The sequence below is a fragment of the Colias croceus genome, chromosome 16, assembly GCF_905220415.1.
Source record: "Colias croceus chromosome 16, ilColCroc2.1".
NCBI lineage: Eukaryota > Metazoa > Arthropoda > Insecta > Lepidoptera > Pieridae > Colias > Colias croceus.
The window spans coordinates 9,754,280-9,777,608 of NC_059552.1; the positions used below are offsets into that span (position 1 = coordinate 9,754,280).

General features: G+C 35.2%; 2 protein-coding genes and 2 long non-coding RNA genes across 4 annotated transcripts; 2 read left to right on the top strand and 2 right to left on the bottom strand.

Annotated features, from left to right (window-relative positions):
- Nucleotides 1–3,641: 3,641 nt before the first annotated feature.
- Nucleotides 3,642–4,453, bottom strand: LOC123698659. Its single transcript, XR_006752440.1, has 2 exons — nucleotides 4,223–4,453; nucleotides 3,642–3,946 (listed from the first exon to the last, which is right to left on the bottom strand). It is a non-coding gene; the product is annotated as an uncharacterized LOC123698659 (long non-coding RNA).
- A 2,494-nt stretch (nucleotides 4,454–6,947) lies between these two features.
- LOC123698538 (nucleolar protein 6) lies at nucleotides 6,948–17,175 on the top strand. Its single transcript, XM_045645196.1, has 14 exons — nucleotides 6,948–7,062; nucleotides 7,145–8,207; nucleotides 9,987–10,257; nucleotides 10,551–10,766; nucleotides 11,130–11,234; nucleotides 11,408–11,550; nucleotides 11,967–12,146; nucleotides 12,438–12,605; nucleotides 12,988–13,288; nucleotides 13,711–13,964; nucleotides 14,344–14,552; nucleotides 14,805–14,978; nucleotides 16,364–16,465; nucleotides 17,008–17,175. The coding sequence occupies exons 1-14, from the start codon at nucleotides 7,051–7,053 to the stop codon at nucleotides 17,140–17,142; spliced, it is 3,333 nt and encodes a 1,110-aa protein (XP_045501152.1). The 5' UTR covers nucleotides 6,948–7,050; the 3' UTR covers nucleotides 17,143–17,175.
- On the top strand, nucleotides 8,420–9,692 carry LOC123698539. The gene is made up of 2 exons (XR_006752421.1): nucleotides 8,420–8,712; nucleotides 9,044–9,692. It is a non-coding gene; the product is annotated as an uncharacterized LOC123698539 (long non-coding RNA).
- A 338-nt stretch (nucleotides 17,176–17,513) lies between the features above and the next one.
- On the bottom strand, nucleotides 17,514–23,274 carry LOC123698742 (myogenesis-regulating glycosidase-like). The gene is given in 10 exon segments (XM_045645491.1): nucleotides 17,514–17,801; nucleotides 18,091–18,247; nucleotides 18,535–18,790; nucleotides 19,032–19,116; nucleotides 19,119–19,137; nucleotides 19,446–19,638; nucleotides 20,815–21,475; nucleotides 21,760–21,960; nucleotides 22,524–22,669; nucleotides 23,258–23,274. Coding segments are annotated over 10 exon segments (1,923 nt in total). The 3' UTR covers nucleotides 17,514–17,613.
- Between the last annotated feature and the right edge of the window lie 55 nt (nucleotides 23,275–23,329).

A 23,329-nucleotide genomic window follows, 5' to 3' on the forward strand; every position in this document is an offset into this window, starting at 1 on the left:
GACTAAGGAATCCTATGGACAGGGCATAATGTTCTATACAAACAACTGATTATACAAATATCATGCATTTCGATACCGAAATAATAAAACGAATACTGTCTCTTTCTAACTAATGAATATTCTGCTAAGTGAAAATATATGACTATACGTCAGTCAGTGCTAATTCTATACCGTTTGACATTTGAAGTTAGCTAAATACCTACTGTGGCCGGGCGCCATTTTATGTTCTCGTTAATAAGATGTACATGCTCTGTCATTGCTCCGTAGTAAACATTGAAAAATATTGAATATTTTTGTGATTGTGACAAACATTTGTGTCTAAAACATATCGAGTGGTCAAGGACAAATAGTGGCATAATACCAAAGCGCAGTATTGTGGGATGTGGCTCCGGAAAGAATGAAAACTAGAAAAGTTTGTCTTTGCACCGGTATGTATACGTTTTGACTGAAATATTAGTTATTACTTTGCTGATTTACTTATTTTCATGTATATTGAATTGAGGAGTATTCACAGACTATGTTCAGTGTAAAATTGTTACCAAATATAGCTTTATTTTGTATATTTTCGTTCTAGTAAAATAATGAATTTGGGTGCTAGTGATGACTTATAATATCGACATCAGCAAAATGTTCGATGAAGACGTGCGTCTCCCAAGGCTGTGTCATTAATCTTAAGAATAGTTGCTTTGGTGAATACACTTCCAAAATAACAAATTAATTTTGCCAAGAGCAGCAGAAGGAAAAATAAAACACTTAAATTTACCTAATATGAATTTTAACTTAAGATTAATCGCTTTTATAGTAGGTACTTTAAAAATGTAGGGTTGGCTTTAGAAACTTGCGGCACGAATTTCGGCGTGATTTTAATTTTTTTCGATCGATAATAATGCCCCGAAACATACATTAGCGGCTTTTCGTGCGGAAACTTGTAATTACAGAGAAATCTTAATTTTAATTTTTGAGGTTATGTTCAAAATTGTATGAGTTGCATTGGCAAAACTACCTACAAGAATTGTGTTTGAAAGAGATAACAAATGTCAAAATGTACATTAAAAACCATAGTTCCTTCATAGTTCATTCAAAAGCATGTTGCTGAGGGACAACAATTCATACGGATTATTGGCGAGTAGTAGGTATATGATTGGGGCAACATGGGTATGTTTTTAAAAAAGTTAATCACTCAGACCCAGACAACCCATTTGCATTTGTTGCCCCTGATGGGACTCATACTCAAAGAATTGAGTCCCAGTGGCGTGTTGTATAGAGATTTTTTAAACTATAACCACCCAAACTTCGATGATATTATTAAAGAATATAATATGTGGAGACGCTGATTGGAAAAAAATAAAATTGATCCATTCATTGCCCTTGTAAATTGTATCAAACATGTATAATTATTAAAAAAATGTTTTTTTTTATTGTATGTACATTGCACACAAATTGTTAGTAACAGAACCGAATCTGTCCACCCCGACTCCACGTGGTACTTGTCTGTCATACACTAGAGTGTATTAAAAAAGTCGGAGGCGCGGAGGAGCGTGGCGCCCGCGTGTGCTGAGGAGCAGGCAGAGTCAAGCAAGCCGGAGTGGCTGAGGCTGGTCGCCAAAGGCGACCAAAAAGCCGAAGCTATGAAGGCGAGTGAAGACTCCTGCCTGCAACGAGGTACACGGGGGCAAGCGCCACGTTCTGCAGCGCCGGAGCAGTCAAGAAAGCCCATAATCTTCAGTATATTTCTAACTACATTTCACTACATAGGTAGTACAAAACAAAGTCGCTTTTTCTGTCCCTATTTGCCTATGTCCCTTTGTATGCTTAAATCTTTAAAACTATGCAACGGATTATGATGCGGTTTTTTTTAATAGATAGAGTGATTCAAGAGGAAGGTTTTAGTATATAATTTATTAGGTTTTAGACAAAGCGGGTGAAGCCGCGGGCGGTAAGCTAGTATAAATATAAATTCAAAAAAAAATAGAAGGGGGGGTTTCCGCACCCCCCCACTTCACAGAGGGTCTCCCCTTACCTCCCCCCTCCCTTTCCCTCCCCTACCCCCCCTTAATTCGTGCCGCAAATTTCTAAAGAAATACCAAAATGTATTTATAAATAAGTCAGGTCAGGACTAAAATTATAATAACCTAAAAATTCATTTTTTGAAGGTTACCAAGAAGTGAAAATAGAAAAGGAGAATGGTTAGAAGCAATTGAAACTGAAAATATCAAGCCAAATGTAAAGGATATAATATCATAGTATGTTCCTTACATTTCCCCGAAAGTGCTTTCAATAGAACAATGGATGTGATTAGTCTGCACGATGATGCTATACCAGTATGTCTGCCGCTGCATTCACACAGGGTGAGGTTTTTATCTGTAGACACGTGATGTCTTCCAATTTACTTTTGGTCTTTTTATTTAGATTTAGGGCTGTCATTTATAATCTAACGTTTCTCCTATTTTGAAGGAGGCCTGTGAACAAACTGAGATGGTTTTATATGATTTTTTGAGTACAAACTTGGGTGATATTTGGTTGTTGAAATGTTATTGACTGAGGGAAAGTGCAATTTACTTTAAATACATGGGGTGTTTTAAGTTATTTTTCTATTCTTTATAAATTTATATTTATAAAGCATTTCAATGCCATAAAACCAAAAATATAAATTCAAGTTCCGCTATTGTAAGCCATAATGTTGATATTAATTTCAAACCATCAGCATTGCCCTTTTAATTAAAATGTATTGCATTTTAGTTTAAATGTAAAGTGAACAATGCTAGTTAATGTAAACTGTGACATTTCATTTCCAGGTACCAGTTGAGCCTCAAATCCCGTACTCAAAAATGAACAGAGTGTATCCGAGTGCATTCCAGGCTGCACAAAATAGTTTAGCTCTATAATTTTCTCTATTATTATATATTATTGTTTTTTTGTCTATTATTTGTCCGTATTTATGCAAAATGGAACCACTCGACAAATTTGCTTTTTTTGGTTTCTTGAAGAATACTCATTTAAAAGTGGTCTTAATTCTTATACAAACAAGAACCACATGATTTTTATATTGGAAACTAGGTATACTAAAAGCAGAAAGGAACCACCAGCAACAACGAATAATACATATGAAGCAAAACCGAACCACAGCACCACGGGACTGCTTTGTTCAAACAAATAAACGATATTACTATCATGTCATTTTATACAAAACAGATCCGCACATACTTGGTACCATTATACATTACACATATTTCTATTAATAACAATTATTTTTAATACACAAAATGGAACCAGGTTTCTGTGGTATGGTTATGCGTAAAATAAATTCATTATTTAATTGTAATTTTTTATTGCAAAATAAAACCACAAGTATTCGGTTCTATCATGCGTAAACTCAGACCAATAAAAAAGGTATAGACGGAGCTGTCGCAAACAATCGGGGCGAAATAAGTGAGGACTAGTCTCGGCTTTGTGTGCGTAACTTGGTGTAAGACATCGTAGATTTGCGCATGTGTGCTAGAGAAAAATGTTGCAAGCGTTGCGATGCGACTCCCAAGTGCGAGAGATATACTTTAGTGAAAAGTGTTATTAGTAATATGTAGTATTGTTGTGTATTATTAATTTATTATGTATTTGTCTTGGGTGTATGAAATGAAAGATAATTTCTTTTAATGACAGTTAGGTATTTATTTTCATTTTAAATACAATTATGAAAAAAAAATCTAATTTAAGAAAACACACAACATTTTATACGTGAATGGATAAATGAATGACAATAATGCGAACCATGTATGCTCTAGCTTCTGTCTTCCACCACCACCAGCCACCTTTGGTGTTGTACATATCAATTTCTTCAAAATGTGCAGAACAAATTACACTAAATTTTGAAGGGAGCCACTCGACATCATTTCTGTTGTCCCGTATAGTTTTAATCCAGTTTTCTTTCCACGTTTTTTCAGCTGGGAATCTAAGAAATACCATTTCAAACACATATATAACAACAATACATAATAACATACCTAATGTATACCAAAACTAAATAATTATGCAATAGTAAATTTAATGTAGTAATTTTGCTTACTTTGTAAAGTACTTAGTATTCGTAAAAAATTACGATTTCCCTTACTTTTGGGAAAAAAATAATGTTTTTAACTTGCAACACTGACACAATGGCGTGTTCCGAGAAAGTATGTCTAGTATTTTTACGATTTTGTTTAAAATATACAGCAAATAGGTTACTTACTTGTGAAAAGTTATCCCAGAAGCTTTATTTTTAAAACAGGAATTGTTTTTGCAACACTTTACAACACAGGACGGCATAATTTCGCAATTATTAGGTATTGTTTACTACGTCATGCGCGCTCGCTTACTCGCTGCAGACTACCGCACAGCCGTCTTCATATTTCCGAATCGTCTTCATATTACGTGCCTCACTTGTAGGAGCGCAATGTTCCGTCTATACTTTTTTATTGGTCTGAGTGCGTAAATATATATTGTAAAACATCCTGAAACCCATCATCGCTATACGGTACCAAATGCCTTGACTTGTGCACAATGCAGAATGCTTCTCATCTTTAAACAACGTATTTCATTACGTCTTAAATAGCTCAAAGTGCAAAACTCCAATTTTTAAAGTAAAATGTCGAACATCTGTCAATATAGGTGACATTCAAGCGAAGTATTTCGAATACGTGACGGCCGTTTTTTTTCTCCGCGAAGTAAGTTCTATTGTTTTTGTTAATTTCCTTTAAAATTAAATGTGAAAATGTTTAGTAATAAATAAATAAGGAAGCAATTGGAAAGAAAAGCATTGGGGACGAACACCGAAGATAATAATGAAGATACAACGGGTAAGTAGTTTTATTTAATGCATTTAAGTACTTATTGAATCTATGAGATGCAGGTATGTACGCTTTATCCACTTTTGATTCATTCCCGATTGTGGAGTGATTTTAAAAAGATAGTTCATTAATTAGTAAGTACAAGAGGAATCCTGTGTGGATTTACGTATTTTAACGTCACTTTTGTTGTTCACGAAGGCGAGTCGAATTATTAAGAGTCATTTTGTTACGATTCATCTGTCATTGTGAGATGAAACTACTAAACCCTGTTTTAAAAACAACTGTCGATGATCTAGGTACCTACCTACTATTTTGGTAAAATACGTTTAGATTCAGATTCAGTACAGTACATTCAGTGAATATAATTATTTGTTTGACTTTAAAAGTCGCGATGCCACTGTTTTGACCGGAACAAGGTCCTAGCCCGCGAAATTGAAAAATTTAACAAGTTTATTTAATTTTTTGCTAGGTTTGGTCACTGTTGCGTGTGATTTTTAGGGTTACGTATCCAAAAGGTAAAACGAGACCCTATTACTAAGACTCCGCTGTCCGTCTGTCTGTCTGTCCCTCTGTCTCATGAACTGTGATAGTTAGACAGTCGAAATTTTCATAGATGATATATTTCTGATGCCGCTGTAACAACAAATACTAAAAAAACGGAATAAAATAAATATTTAAGAGGCATACAATAAACTGTGATTTTTTTGCCGTTTTTATAGATAATGGTACGGAACTCTTCGTTGCGCGAGTCCGACTCGCACTTAGCCAGTTTTTTGTACATGGCGCATGTACCTACAACATACTTAGTCGTCTAGTAGGGACACGGCTTTATAAGAACTAATAATATTTTGCTGTCGCCATATATCTACGTATAAAAGCCACGCGGCTTTATTATTTTCATTTAAAGCTTTTTTTCTTTTTATTACAGAAGATAACGAAGAACCTTATACGTCGATGCCTCTGGAGAAGCTTTCTTCACCTTCAAGCGATATTCAGGCCATATTACATCTCATTCCACAATATGCACAGAGTTCTTATAACAATCTTATTAGTGATGATGCAATAGAAGACCACATAGATGGACTAGACACGGTGGATTTCGAAATCCAATTTGATGATAACGTCGAATAAACGTCCTCTATATGTATTATTTTATATATCTTTTTAATTAAAGCTTTATTACGATATTATAAATACATAGTTTCATTTATATCATTAAATCCCTGGGTTGTGGTTCTTTTTTGTATAAGAGAAAACCTATCAATTGATAAATGTTAAAAGGAACCACATGCACATTTTCTTAATTATCTAGAAAGTTTAAGAGTATTCAGAACAAAATATACACATACTTAAATAAGTAATTTATCAATGAGTTTAAATAAAATAAATATTAATTTTACTTCATCTAACAGAGCTGCAAATGTTTTTGTAAATCCTTTGATATCTCAGAAGTGCGTGTTTGCTGGGTGGTTCCTTTTTGCTTAAATACGGACATTTATAAATAAATAAATACAATTACTGTATATTGTGTTGTTCATCGTAATAAAATACTATTATATACCTATATTAGTATATATTATGTTGTTTCATTATATTACATTCCTCAAAACTGAAATTACCAAATTGTAAGTCTACCGTAATCCTTATATCGAAGTCAAAATTGAACTGGATTTATCAAATTATACAGGGTTAGCTATCTTGTCCGGCGAGGTTGCTGGTGTTTTACAAGTAACCCTGTATAGGTGTTACCGTCACGAGCAGCCATCGTCATACTTAATTTTATTAATTGGCATTGTCATTTTTTCCATTTGTAATTTTACTTCTATGTTTTGTACAATAAAGTTAAAATATATAAAAAAGAGTGTGTGTTTATGTACACGCGTTAGAAGTTACGCGCCAAAAGAAGTATAACTTCAAAAAAATATATTAATATTATGTTTATCGATATATTCTCGGCACTAAACACCGCCATGTTTTGTTACAAGCAATATGGCGCCGGCCACACTTTTTTTGGAGGTATGTCACTTCCATGTGATTCCTTAGTCATTGGCTTTTTACAGAATTGTCAAGATAATTGACAGCAATTGACATTTGTGTTGAGTTTTGACATTGACAAACTAAAATTCACAATTCACATGTGAAGCGAAACATGTTGTTTACGAAAGTGTAACCTCAAATATTGTTATTTTGTTCTTATAATAAATGTTTTAATAATATCTTAAGTGAGGAAATGGTTAAGAGCGTGAGTTTTACGTTTTCAATATTTATTTTAAATACAGGACATCAGGCTGTATTGTAAAATATCGTAAAAATATTTTTTTTAGGAAATGAAAACATCTATCTCAGAAGACGATGGGGAAACAAACATTCTCAATGAAAATGGGAAAAGACCGGCGGAAGAAGCTTCTAAAGATGGCAAGAAACGTATTAGAAATTTATACCGTCAACCAACTGCTAAAGAGTTGAATCGTCTACAAGAAACAGAAAATTTGTTCAACTCCAATTTATTCCGTTTACAAATAGAAGAGATATTACAAGAAGTGCAACTGAAAGAGAAGACGGTAAAGCGATTTTATGATTGGTTTAATTTACTGAAGGAATACCTGTTATCGATCACTGAAGATGGCACAGAATATGATTTATCAGAAAAAGCAATTACAAAGAAATTAAAAGTAAAATTGCCTATATCTACTGAATTGCAGAAAACAAAGGCAATGTTTAAGTTCCTCAAATTCAAGGAAATAGATATAGTTGGTTCTTATGCCTCGGGCAATGCTATAAGCTCAAAATTGATTGTGGATTTACAAATAACAGTCCCAGCGGAAACATACACGAAAAATGACTCGATAAATTACAGATATCATAAAAAACGTGCAGCTTATCTTGCTTATATTGCCTCACACTTGTCAAAATCTGATTTAATAGAGAGTATAAACTACTCATGGCTCAATGGAGGTCTCACAAAGCCTGTATTAGATATAAATCCAAAGGGAAAGCTAAACAATATATTATCAGTAAGAATAAACCTTACATGTGAAGAAGAAGCTTATAAATTACACAGATTCAGTCCTGGACGTAACAATCTCCGTGAATCATGGCTGTTGAATGAAGAAAACACAGAAGTTGGTTCACCAACACCTTATTACAATGCCAGTGTATTGAGTGACTTAACGGCAAAAATTAATGAAGATTTCATGAAACAGACACTTGCAAATAACGACAATTTGAAACAGGCTATAGTGTTACTAAAGATTTGGATAAGGCAAAGAAAATTGAATGTATCTGGTCATGTGATTAGCATGTTAGTATGTTCCTTGGTGCAGATGAAGAGGATCAACAATATCATGAGCAGTTATCAGATTGTAAGGAATGTGTGGATATATTTAAGTAAGTATAGTTCTCAACTATCTGATAATAATGTTATACATAGGTAAAACAGTAAAACTTATATCATTATCATGTATAAAAGAAATAATATCATTGAATATGTAAATAATGTACCTAATAGATAATATTGCCATACTACAGTTTATTTTTATAACAATTTTTGTAATACAAACTATGATGGACCTAATCACATGTCATTATAATTATAACCTCGTAACGCCCAGATACCTATTAAAAGGCATGCAGCTCGATAGTGGTACCGGCCCAAGCTGTTATCCAACTTTATGACATAAACGCCCACGGTACCTTTTTAAAGGTATCTGACAGTATCTGATTTGAAAACGCCGTGACATTTTAAATAACGCGCCAAATCTAATTACTGTTTTTTATCCGGCTACTGGAAAGTATGTTTTTGTCTATGGTTAAGCAATAGTGCCAATAGAAAAATAAAATATATGTAATTTCCGGCGAAAAGTCTGGCCATCTCGACTGACTAGAGGACGTGGTAAGTTCAATCCATGATTATTGATGCAATCTTAGGTTTTTAACTGAGAGTATCTTACTCTGCTTGTTGACAAATAAGTAAATATTATAATTACATTTAGATTTACGCGAAAATAAAGAATATACGTGTAAAATAACCTCGTAAAATCTGGATACCTTTTAGAAGGTATAAGAGTATTAACATATTATTGGATTTTAAAAGGTATAAGGGAATAAACCACTAATCAATTTGATTTGCCTTTGCAACTTATGATTTCGACCGTTTTCTCCTTCATAATATAAAGTAAATTATTTAGTCTGTTACAGAATCTTTTAGTACCTATCCTTTTCAGGTAACCCAATTAGAGATGAGCAAATTTGGAGCAAATAGATGAAGCTTAAATCAGTCAGATATAGAAAAGTATGAACTATTTGGAGATGAGGATTACAACATAAACCAAAACCAAGAAAGCTCTTCCAGTTCTGAAGAATCTGAAAATAATAGTTTTTTTATTAAAAACCAACTCTTATTTGCAAAATTAAGTATTTAAAAGTTCTATAGAAATATATCAATTTACCTACTATCATTCTGATTTTAAAAGGTATATGGGTTGCTATTATATAGTGTTTTTGGGTCCAATTTAGAAACTTGTTAATTTTTGCTTCTGTCATCTGTTGGAAGTGGATTTCTTTTGATAGAAATCCTAAAACACGTGATAAACTAGCCTTTAAAAATAATAAGTACAGAAAATAATGATCATAGTGTTCAAAAATTGATATTTTTTTCTCAGATTGTAAGTGTGAGATATGTTTTTGGTCATTAAAATTTTGGAAGACATGTATTAATCCAAATATTTATGTTCATTGTTTTTTGTAATATAAAATAAACCCTATATTGTCTACCGCTAATCAATAATATCAAAAATACGAATTTTGCGAAATCGGGTTTTGCAATACATTAAAGCCCATATGCCTAAATAAAGAATAACGAATTTGGGGTTATTTAGTGTCTCAAAACCTTCCACTGACATACATTTACATGCAGAAAAAATCCCACGCTCATACGGAAATAATAAGGCACTTTTTTTAGATTTCATCACCTCTGGGTCCGCACCATGTGAACCTTTTAAAAGGTACTTGGGCTGCAAGCCAATGTTTGGTAAAAATAGCCTGGGCGTTACGAGGATAATGACATGTGATTAGGTCCGTCATAGTTTAAAAGTTAGATTCAAATTTGAATCTATTTTTCATGTCTTCATTGAGTTTTTCAATATTACAATTTAATTTTATTTACAGAAACCTCAGAGTGGGACACAAAAGGTTTATCGCTATACAAAGAAGATGACACACCACCAATAGACGAGTTCCTACAATATTTCCCAGTAGTTTTCCTAGACAAAACTGGGTATTATAATATTTGCTGGCAAATGTGCAAGGGCACATATAACGCGTTGAGACGAGAGAGCGCTATGGCGGTGGATATGTTGGATCATCCAAAGATCAATAGCTTCATTCCGCTTTTCATGACTCCAGTGGTGCCTTTGACTCAGTTTGACCATATTATTAGGTAAGGAACATTGTTGCAAGTCTGATTTCTAATTTTGGTGATTTTTACAGTAAGCAGTATTTTTTATAGCTGTTTACAATAGTAAATATGAAAAAGTAGCTTGTATGTGACAATTTCGGTGTTATTTCTATGACTAATAAAATAATATATTAATTTACAATAAAATAATATATTAATTTACAATAAAACTAATATATTAATTTGCAATTTATGGAATAAGAAGAGGAAATCTTCAACATTGCTTACCTTTAAATCAATCCATGTTTTTTAATTAATATTTTTAATACTTACAGATTCAAGAACATACAAAATTTAAAGATGTCCATCTTAAAAGCAGTACCGAAGCAAGAAAAACTGAACTATGGCATTGACGAGTTGCCCTTAGTAGTGGAAACTCTGTATTCTCTCCTTACAAAAGGTCTTACTGATAGAGTTGATCTAATACTGCAATTGGTTGATGCTGATTTTACCTGGTCTGTGAAGAGTACTCCAGAAAAAGCTAAGGATGGGTAAGATTAGTTTTACTATAGATTCAAGCTTGTTAAGTGACCAAAAAATTTAAAAATAGTGATCTATAGACTAGCCTCCTTACCTTCTCAAAGTACAAAAATCACACCATATAACAGATAAACCATCAAACATACTTTCACATTAATATTAGTGTGGATAACAAAGTTTAAATAGAGAAAATTTATGTGCATATCTATATAAATGTTTTTTTGATGTGAGAGTACGCGTTGAGAGTAACATTTCAAGGTCGCCTCATGGCAAGACCGTCACGTCATGGAGTAAGGCGACGTTTAAAGAAATTTCACTTCTGTCACGTGTGCTCGGCACACACATTCTTTTTTTAAACAATTCAATTTTTTTAGGTTTGAAGAAAAGTTGTCATTTGGACTAGTTTTGAACTCATCAAATGCAACTAGAATTGTCGATAAAGGTCCAGAAGCTAATCTCCCAGAGGCAGAACAGTTTAGGTATGTTAAACATAGAAATCCCATTCAAGCAAAAAAAAAATCTCTATAATTGATGATTTAAGTGTATGAAAAGAAGTTTCGAAAATCGTTACCATGTGTCACGATAGAAACTATGGAAATAAAAATACAAAAAATATAAAATTTCCTGTAAAAATGAATGTACTCATGCATAGGTTATTCTGGGGCGACAAATCCGAACTACGTCGTTTCCAAGACGGCACGCACACAGAGGCGTGTGTATGGAGCGCACACACACCAGCGCAACGGAGAAACGTGTCCACACAGATTGTAGACTATTTGATGCGGTTGAAGTATGGTGAGAGTCGTTGTTTTGGAATTAAATGCTAAAAATGAAATTTTTATGTATGACAGATGAAATGAAGCATGTAAGAAATTTTTGAATAACAAGTCACTGTGAATTATTTTGTCAATCCATGATTTTTATTTGTTTTTGAAATGAAATGAAAGTATTTGTATTAATGATTGTTTTTTAATTTGGTCCTTCGAGCCGGATGTAAATATGATAATAGATGTAAATATCCATTGTAGACATAATATATATAAATTGTAAATTTAATAGAACATGAAACTATTAAAAACTTCTTGAATATAACCAACCATCGCTTAACAGATATATAATTATAATGAAGTAATCAATTCTAATTAAGCAATGTTATATTTTGAAAACCAATGAAAACATTTGTATTCATGTTATTCTATACTCCCAAATAGGTATACCATCATCAGAGATATACCACATATCCGGGCAGTTCGACAGTCTGCTGGCCCGTAAGGAATCCAATGGAGACCAGATGGAGGAGCTGGCGGTCCACGTGCTGCAGACCTTCGACGAGCTGAGGAGGGATCTGCGGGGATTGACACAGCTTCCCTTGGAGATTAGTGCTGTTTATGGTGAGTGAAGGTCTATGGACAGCTGGATTGACATTATTATTAATTTTTCGTTTTAAAAAAATGCATGGTGGAAAAAGTTATTCGATTTTCGGCAAACTCAAACTCAAAAATATTATATTCATCTTAACACTTGTAGTGTTTATGATTAGTCAAACTAACACAGATGGAAGGTCACTTCTACCAAGAACAATCAACTAAAATCTATATACATAGTCACTTTTATTAAAGTATCTTTGTCCGTTATATGTAGTACAAAACGATGATAGGACTTAAGTATAAAGATATTTCCAGGAACATCCCCCGTGTTCAGCTACTGCTGCCCCACACCAGCTGTGCCCAGTTCATCAGACCCTCGGGCCTGGAGACGGGCTTCCACCTGCCTGCTGAAGCTGCCCCAGGATGATAAGAAGCCATACATACCGGAGTACACACCAGCTAATAAGGCTACCGTTGAGTTGAGTAAGTATTATATAATTACTATAAAGTCGTTTAATATTATATGTTGTACGATTTTAAATAAAAAAATAAAATTGTAGGAGTAAATAGGACTGTATCTTTTTCTCTTCATCATCATCAATTCTGTATGTAAGCCCTGATGCAAATAGAATATTGTATGGCATTATTTATCAAGGTGTACATGTTAGGAGTAAGCTGATGCTGGCTAAGTATGATTTTTGACAATGGTCTTTACAAATGAAGTGATGATGGTATGAGCCAGGATTTTTTTAAATTATAACATTTAAGTACTTTTAACACTTGTAAGTACTTTGGTTTATCTATATTTACTAAAATTAATAAATAGATTGCATTTTACTTAATATGTTCTACACTAAATTTTTAGCACATAGCGGAAAATGGCCAGGAGAAATCGAGGCCTTCCGTTGCCTTAAAGCGGCATTCCACTTGCAAATCTCCGACCGAATCACCCAACAGTACACATTACCAAGCCAGGCCTATCCCACACACATCGACGTCATGAAAAACGGCTTAGCATTTAGACTGGAGATAGCTCATCCAAAGGAAATAACTCTTTTACGAAGGGAGATGGAGAATGGAGTGGTTAAGTTCAAGGAAAGTGAAGATAGTTTGAGGTTGCAGTGTGAGACGGTGCTGTTGCCGAGGTTAAGGAGCGCTTTGCATGGGTGAGTCAAGGAAAAATATATTTTAATTTGGTTTCAATGTAACAGTGATAATGTTTGAGGTAAAAAAATGAGATTTCATATTTTTTATTGAGCAGATATGTTATATTTTACAGAATTCTGTGTAAAGAGACGTTGATAGGTTTATTATTTTGTCTGCCCTATAATAATAGGAGTTGTTTTTGTAGAAGTAAAAGGAAATGTTAGTTTAAAAGTTAATTACTTTCTTATTTGTGGTTTTAAAATGATAAAATGATAAAAGTCACATTAAAAAGCTAGATAAGTTATGTACAATTATAACCAGGAGACCATACATGCATTAGGTTATACTCGAAACAAGTACCAGTATAGTTATTTAGTATTTATCCAACTACCCACAACACACTATTATTATTTACTATATTATAATATCTATCTACCCGCAGCCTCCACACAAAGCACCCAGCCTACGGGCCAACCGCGTGCATCCTCAAACGCTGGCTATCCTCCCACCTCCTCTCTCCCCCCCATTTTCCCGCCCCTCTAGTGGAACTCCTCGCGGCCATCCCCTTCATCCTCCCCTCCCCACTATCTCCCCCCACGCAGCCCACCACGGGGATGTATAGAGCGTTGAAACTATTGGCCGATACGGACTGGAAGAGTCAGATGTACGTGCTTGATTTTAATGACGATATGACGCGTGAGTGTTTTGCATTTTTTTTTTGAAATTATATGGTTTTAGTTTAAGAAATTTATGTTTTGTGTAAAAAAATATGTAATTATGTTCAATTATGTTTTTTTGTGTTGAAGACATAATTAGAAATTTTTAGAATCTGAATTTGTTATTTTGTAACTCATGTAACGTGGAAATAATAGTTGAGCATCCATTTAAACATTAAAAATGCCTGCCAAGAAATTGTCAGCTCTGCTAAAACCTAAAGTTTTACACGATGTATTATTTTTAAATTCTACTTATCAAGCAAATAAATGTTTTTTGTTGGGTAGTGCTATTTATTGTTGTCGATTTTTAATGATTTTTTGTTGTATAATAGTATATTCACTGGTAATATGTATTCCAGATGAAGAAATAACAGAAATAGAGCGGAAATTCACGGAATCTTCCAACAAACCGGCGATGTTCATAGCCACGTCGTACGATGGTGATCTACCATCTGCTTGGAGCTTATCAAATCCGACTCAGCAAGTCGTGGCCCGGGCACAGGGGTTGGCTAGAGCCACCCTACAATATGTGGAGAAGGGGGTGGAAAAAGGGGAAGAGAATTTGCTTGTAAGTTATTTTAGTAATAAATAAAGTTGAGATTGTTTTTGTTATGAACAATCTCATTTGAACGCTTTAAAGCTAAATAATAAATATTAAAAAAAGATTATTAAAATTTATCCTTAGGTCCTTCGAGCCGGATTTGATTTGAATGTATGCACGAGTCTTTGAAATAGACACGTGGCTGTTCTACTCTTGCGTTTGAAATGCATCCCTTGATCGATAAATTTTTTGATCTAATGAAACATTGTGCGCTCCCAGGGCGCGTTTGTCCCGTCGCTCTCGGGCTACGACGCACTGCTGCAGCTGCGCGCGGCGCCGCTGCGCAGTGAGCGCGTGGACCGTGCGCCGCGTGCCCGCAGTGTGCACGGGACCTGTGACGTCATACCCGTGCTTGACTTCCACGTGGTCGAGGCGTATCTGCGCGATTTGAGGGTGAGTTAGTGTGCATGGGACCTGTGACGTCATACCCGTGCTTGACTTCCACGTGGTCGAGGCGTATCTGCGCGATTTGAGGGTGAGTTAGTGTGCATGGGACCTGTGACGTCATACCCGTGCTTGACTTCCACGTGGTCGAGGCGTATCTGCGCGATTTGAGGGTGAGTTAGTGTGCATGGGACCTGTGACGTCATACCCGTGCTTGACTTCCACGTGGTCGAGGCGTATCTGCGCGATTTGAGGGTGAGTTAGTGTGCATGGGACCTGTGACGTCATACCCGTGCTTGACTTCCACGTGGTCGAGGCGTATTTGCGCGATTTGAGGGTGAGTTAGTGTGCATGGGACCTGTGACGTCATACCCGTGCTTGACTTCCACGTGGTCGAGGCGTATCTGCGCGATTTGAGGGTGAGTTAGTGTGCATGGGACCTGTGACGTCATACCCGTGCTTGACTTCCACGTGGTCGAGGCGTATTTGCGCGATTTGAGGGTGAGTTAGTGTGCATGGGACCTGTGACGTCATACCCGTGCTTGACTTCCACGTGGTCGAGGCGTATCTGCGCGATTTGAGGGTGAGTTAGTGTGCATGGGACCTGTGACGTCATACCCGTGCTTGACTTCCACGTGGTCGAGGCGTATTTGCGCGATTTGAGGGTGAGTTAGTGTGCATGGGACCTGTGACGTCATACCCGTGCTTGACTTCCACGTGGTCGAGGCGTATTTGCGCGATTTGAGGGTGAGTTAGTGTGCATGGGACCTGTGACGTCATACCCGTGCTTGACTTCCACGTGGTCGAGGCGTATTTGCGCGATTTGAGGGTGAGTTAGTGTGCATGGGACCTGTGTCGTCATACCCGTGCTTGACTTCCACGTGGTCGAGGCGTATTTGCGCGATTTGAGGGTGAGTTATGAAATGAATGAAATGAAATACGTTTATTATGGATACATAAAGGATACAAATAAAATAAAATAAAACAAGAAACTTAAATCTAACTTAAAAATATGTATGCCATAGGCCTGCCACTCAGTGCAATACACTGATTTTCAGTGGTTGCCTTAAGATGCCTAAGTGGAATAAGCGATCATTTAATTGTAATAACTCATTTTCGTTCATAACTGCTATTTGTTGATAATTATTACAAAAAAAACAAATATTTGTTTTTAGCTATATACTACTAGTTAAGCTACTACTATATAGTTACGTAAATATTAAAATATTGAAAACGCCAAAAAATTAAAAAAAAAATCTCGGTTCAAACTCGCGCTTTTCTCGTTCTAAATGCGACTACGCTCGCTGTAAATGTCGAAAAAAGAACTGTAAATAATGTATTTGGTAATAAATTCGTTAATAATATAAATGTGATAAACTTTAATATCTTTTCAGAGTGCATATGATGAGTTCGCGCTATTCTTCCACGACCACTACGGCGGTGACGTCATCGCGGTGTTATGGAAACCACACGTCAAAGAGCATAGAGATTTTCAGGTAACCTAAAAAAACTTTTTGGACACACAAAAAAATATGTATAAAAAAAAAGTATTTTTGACAAAAAAGCCTTAGCGTTTTTGCTGAGTTTCTACCTATATAAATTTAAGATGATTTCCGAATTTTATTTGTTACTAGCTTCCGCCCACGACTTTGTACGTGCATCCCCGTTCCCGCAAGAATTTCGGGAAATCCTTTCTTAGGGGACGCCTACGTTATGACATCTACCTGCATGCCAAATTTCAGCCCGATACGTCCAGTGGTTTAGGCTGTGCGTTGATAGATCACTATATCAGTCACCTTTGAGTTTTATATATATATAGACTAGCTATGCTTCGCGATTTCACCCGCATCGCTCCGCTCCTGTTGGTCTTAGCGTGATGATATGATATAGCCTATATTGCCTTCCTCGATAAATGGCCTATCAAACACCGAAAGACTTTTTCAAATCGGACCAGTAGTTCCTGAGATTAGCGCGTTCGAACAACAAACAAATAAACTCTTCAGCTTTACAACATTTTTCATTTATGATTGGTTTTCAGATTATAAACGCAAACGGAGTGAAACCTGTCAAAGTGAACGGAGAAACAAAATATAAAGTGAATATTGAAGCCATTTTAGAAGATTTCAGGATACTGGGAAATGGTCTAGTTGCTGATATTGTTGTTAATTCTTAGTATTTTTATGGAATATATTATATTTGATTCCAATTAAATGACTTTTTTTATACCTATAAACCTCTATTTTATTCGTTTAGAATTTTTAGAAAATGTCTCTTATGTGTAAGGAAAGGATTGATAGATAGAGATAGCTAAGTAAATTTGTTTATTGATAGTTCAAATGCTAATTAATCATAAGTTCAGAAGAACCCTTTAAATTATTTTTATGAGGAACGATGGTGTGAATAAAATACGTGTTATGGTAATAACAGTTTATTAATAAAAATACACGAACTTTGATATACATTACTTTCTACTCTACATTAAGAGCTAGCGCGCAAGAGCAACTTTTGTCTCCGCAACTATTTTGTCTCTGCCATCGCGGAGTTGCGTCGCTACGTGCGCGCACTTTCTTACTAGAGTTGATGGGAGAGACTAAATAGTTGCGGAGACAAAAGTTGCTCTTGGGCGCTAGCTCTTAAACTTATTCTACACTTTTATAAAATAAGGCAAAGTATCCAATGGCGCTGAATAACCTCTTATCCAATCACCACCGTCATGTATTTTGTCTGGATTTCCTTGCGCCAGCCATTTTCCGTTTGGCAAGTAGACGTCACGTTTCTTTGCGCCATGTTCTATTACAGGAGCAACTAAAATCGTTTCACCTAGCATGTACTCTGAAAACGTATAATAATTAAGAATTAAAATGCAGATTCTTTACCGAAAAAAGTTAATGTTTTGCGTGTTCAAAATATCTTCAAAATTAATATGTAAATTGTTAATTAGTAAATTAAGTTTAAATAGATATAACTGCCCAATCGAAATATTTTATCTAAGTAGGTATTGCCAATTTTTACTTTCTTCGGCGTCTACTACCATATACTTATTTAATTCTAGGACCAAAAATACGGTAATTAACAAAGACATCTTAGTTAATTCAAGTTAAATTATTAACTTCATACTCACGGTCCCAAATATCATAAGTTTCTGTATTATTAGGTTCTATCCACCAAATAGGCGGGTTGACGGGTGACCCGTCTTGTACAGCTCTCGCACACGCCTCTAGTAGTTTTGGCGCGAATGCTTCGTGTAGTTCAGTGAATTTCTTGCTTATTGCTATTGTCTGGAATAGTTATATACCTATTCAGTAATAAGCTGTTTTGTTACAGACTTTTTAAACATAAAAGCTACTGAAACACAAAAGATTGTTCAGTCCTCTAGTACTTTTACGGGGTTCTAATGAAAAACTAAATTGAATTTTGCCCTCTACAATTTATGTACCTACTTATAAGAATGACTAATTCATAATATAGTTGTTAATAAATTAAATATTCGCCTTTTCTCATGAAACATCAATAAATAAAACAAAATATATATTTTCCATGTAAAATATTACCTACTGAATTTTACCTCATTATCAAGATCCCACGGCACATACGAAAACTGTAGACTCGGCATAAATGTAGACGCTTGCAACCACCGTATGAATAGTTCTTTCGACGGAGGTTCATTATAACCATTGCCACCGATCATATCTGGCAACACCAGAGGGTAGCCGTTCATGTTCAGTTGGAGTAACGTGGTGATTACTGTTGGAAGACCGTTCTCGAAGGTCCAGTAACTGTCTTTGTCTATCATGCGCAGGAAGACGGGTAAATCTTGCGTCCTAGTATTAATATATAGTTAGTTTAAAGTAAAGTCAGCGCCCGTAAGAACATTATAATGGCCTCAATTTCTATCAAATTATGACAACTAATGACAATTAATTAGAAAGACAATATGTATTTAAAAAAAACACAAAAATATTTTTTCCTCAGTCGTTTTCATTCCTTTCCTCTTTAATAATTCAATAAGGTATTTTTTAACATAAACAAGGTATTTAGACATATTGTAACAAACAAACAAACCTATATCCAGTTCTAACTTCCACTAAAGGCCCAAACTGTGCCACAGTTCGCACGTAATCCGCCGTTATGACGCCTGGTCGTTGATGTCGCCTTTAAGTACTGGAATCTAAGAAAATACCAATATCATTTTAATATATCCTACTTCATACTATTAATATTATTAACGCGAATATTAGAAATAAATTTTATTACCTACTCTTTCATGCAAAACCACTAGACGGATTTTGATAAAGTAGCTCAAGGCTGAGATTTCCTAGATAAAAAGTCTAATATTCCTGCGCACAGATCAAGGCTGGGATTTTCTAATATAAAAAGTCCATAGGGCAGATTTTGATCATTTTGGAATAAGATGGCGTTGTTCTGAAATATTGACCATATTGATCTAAGTATTTTTTTCTGCTGAAAATAACATACCTGCGGCGACCAACTAGACTCTCCACCGTCGAACTTAAAGCTATCCACGCCATACTCCATTTGCAAGTTCTTCAGCCTGTCCGTGTACCAGACACGCGCGTCTGGGTTGGTGAAGTCGATGTATGCTGTGGTGGTACCATTGTCATTCCACCAACTGGTTTCTACTGAACCGTATTCGGATAATACCAGATAACTGAAATGGAATTTTAATTTAATAAGAATTTTTAAGCGATATGAGAGACAGATTATTGTGATGTTGAAAAACTTTTTTTAATAATACAAAGAAAAATTGTTGAACTGAATAATACTGAAACAAAAATATTCAAACGTTTGTTTTATAAATTTATAAAGAATAGAAAAAATTCGATCACGAGGCGGGACTTGAACCCGCATCCTTCGCGCCATTCAGGCGGGTCACGAGTGGCTGAGTTGGTTAGGCATCCGCCCCGGAATGGCGCGAAGGATGCGGGTTCAAGTCCCGCCTCGTGATCGAATTTTTTCTATTCTTTATAAATTTATATTTATAAAGCATTTGAATGCCATAAAAACCAAAAAATATAAATTCAAGAAAAGGTCGTGTTCCATCGTTACAATATTGTATTCACTGAAAAGTGCTTCATATTGGTTGAAATGGTTGTTAAATCATCTCAATAGATGGCGCGCGGTGTGTCCCTTAAGACACATAAAACTGAAAGGATAGAATAAATTCGATTGCTCAGGCGGGTCACGAGTGGCTGAGTTGGTTAGGCATCCGCCCCGGAATGGCGCGAAGGATGCGGGTTCAAGTCCCGCCTCGTGATCGAATTTTTTCTATTCTTTATAAATTTATATTTATAAAGCATTTGAATGCCATAAAAACCAAAAAATATAAATTCAAGAAAAGGTCGTGTTCCATCGTTACAATATTGTATTCACTGAAAAGTGCTTCATATTGGTTGAAATGGTTGTTAAATCATCTCAATAGATGGCGCGCGGTGTGTCCCTTAAGACACATAAAACTGAAAGGATAGAATAAATTCGATTGCTCAGGCGGGTCACGAGTGGCTGAGTTGGTTAGGCATCCGCCCCGGAATGGCGCGAAGGATGCGGGTTCAAGTCCCGCCTCGTGATCGAATTTTTTCTATTCTTTATAAATTTATATTTATAAAGCATTTGAATGCCATAAAAACCAAAAAATATAAATTCAACGTTTGTTTTCTTATAAACTTCGTAACGACGTTCCTGTTTTTGTTAGGAACTTAAAAGCAAAATAAATTCAAACACCGAAGGTTTTAATAACCGCAGAAATCATATCAAACGAAGATGAAATCGAAAAAAAATATATGTAACAGATAATATCATTGTATTTACGCTTTTTTTTTCTGCTTACCCTTTTTCCACTGCCTCCGAATACCATGGTTCACAATTCTTATTAATAAACGGATGAGCCCACATCGTAACTCTAAATCCCATCTCTTTTAAATTAGCAATAGTATTCTTAAAGTCAGGAAACTTCCTCTCATCCACAGTAAGAGATCCATAGCATTTTTCCCAAACATCATCTATCTCGATGTGACTGCGTTTAAAATCATGGGTAATGATTTCATTTGCAAACCTTAATACTACGTCATGGTTAATCCCTCTTTTATATCTTGCCCACGTAGACCATATAGGGTACGTTAACATGCCTTCATCTGGCAATCCATTGGGTTTCTTCAAATATCTTTCTATGGCAAACTCATGTGCTGCCCTTGGGTTATCAAAAATACCCAAAGCGTAAACTAATTCGTTTATTTCCCTCTTTTTTGAATAGGGAGGTTTTATTTCTGCATAGAAACACGCAGCATTCTTATCTATGTTATTCTGGTTGACGAAAAGGGGAACTTTCTTGTCGAAGTAATAGAAAATGCCGTTAGAATTGAGCCAGTAAGGTTCTGCAACTGCACAATTGTCTGCTTCTTTCGTGACGTAGGAATAATCTTGTAAAAGTAGCTTTTCGATTGGCCAGTACTGACGTTTTTGTTGAGGTCCTCCGTACCAATGATGGCTACCTAAAAATTTTGTGTTTATAAAAAAAATGTGAAAACTATAATCTAGGTTTTTGTTCACGGATTAATCACATAGAAGTAAGCTCACTTAATTGCTTTAGTTTTGTTTGAAAGCCTTTGTGATTGAAAATAATGAATAGATAACTACTTATTAGATGCTAAGTTGCAAACACTGATTTCGAGAAAAATTACAGCTTCAACAGGAAATTCCTTTTACACGTTAGAAAATACATTCTAATTGTCAATTATTACTACAAACAATGGGCTATAAACTTATAAATACCTACCTAAGTTAACGCAATCTTCAAGCCGCTCTTTGTTTCCTGAGAGCCAGGTAAAAGTAATGAGATGGCCATTGGTCACTTCTTTAGCCGTAATAGTGAGTCGTGTGTCGTTCTCGTATTGTAGGATGATGTCTCCATCTTGATTCGTATCTTTAATGTCTCCTGCGTGACGGCCTATCACGGAAATGGTTTCTCGGAGACCCTCTGAGGAAATTTTATTTGGGTAACAAAGAGGAGATCTTGCTTAAAAATCCTTGAAATACTATTAAACTGATATCGGCTTAAATTTAAAATCTGTTAATGTAACTTCGTTTTGGTTACATCGATTTGTCATGGGAGACTTTCCCTGTTTTTTTTATTTGTAACTTATAGCTTTTCGCCCACGTCTTCGCCGGCGTTTTTAAAGGAAAACCCGCATAGTTCCCGTTCCCGTGGGATTTCCGGGATAAAACCTACCCTATGTGTTAATACAAGTTATCCTCTATATATGTGTGCTAAATTTCATTATAATCAGTTCAGTAGTTTATACGTGAAAACCGTACATACATACATACAAACCGTTCCTCTTTATAATATTAGTATAGATTATCGGTTCTTATAATGAATTTAATTGATTTAATTAAATCTCGGCACTACACAAAATTGGTGGTGGTAAATGTGTGATCTTAGAAATGAGAGGTCTTCGATTCCTGGCAAGTGGCATATATACAAAAAAATATACCTAATCATTAAAATGAGTTTGTATGCTAAAAATAAATAATACGTACTGCGATCGGATATAACGTTAATTCCACCATAGGGATTATTTTCCAGTTGAAGTTTTATATCTGGTGTATCCAATATCTTGATATCCACAGCATACACACTCGCAGCTGATAACACTGCGAGCACTATTTTTGCAAAAAAAAAAAAACTAACAGGATTAATATGTTGAAAGATAAAAAGGAATAGAGTTTTTGGTTGTAAGGTGTCAATTTTTGGTGTTACGTATTAGGAAATTTAATTTTTATAAGATTGATATTCATCGCATCCATGAAAACATATTTGCATTTTACAAAAATCATATCTGTATATCTCCTACTCTACCTACTATCTATCCTCTAATTATAGTCTAGAATGTCAGGACTGCGGACTATATTAGAATATGAACAACAAATTAAGGTAATTTTTGTTACAATTGGAAATAGCTTTTGCAAAACGAGCAAATCTCCTTAACTTAGTTCGACTCTGTTTTCTCTTTATTTATTTACTAGGTTTCCGCCCGCGGCTTCGCCCGCGCCCCGCGCAGTCAAAGAAAAACCCGCATTGTTCCCGTTCCCGTGGGATTTTCGGGATTGCGTCATTTTCCCGGGATAAAAAGTAGCCTATGTCCTTTCTCGGGTATCAAAATATCTCCATACCAAATTTCATGAAAATTGGTTCAGTAGTTTAGGCGTGATTGAGTAACAGACAAACAGACAGACAGAGTTACTTTCGCATTTATAATATTAGTATGGATTACTCTTTATTTATCGGCATCTTTCTATCTATTCGCAATTAAAATATAACTATGTGCTTGTATTTAAAATTTAAA

Bases quoted from the DNA above. Each gene is read 5' to 3' on its own strand.
- LOC123698538 (XM_045645196.1), top strand. The intron at 11,235-11,407 runs GTATGTTAAACA...ACTCATGCATAG, and splicing joins CCAGAGGCAGAACAGTTTAG to GTTATTCTGGGGCGACAAAT. The intron at 11,551-11,966 runs GTGAGAGTCGTT...ACTCCCAAATAG, and splicing joins TTTGATGCGGTTGAAGTATG to GTATACCATCATCAGAGATA.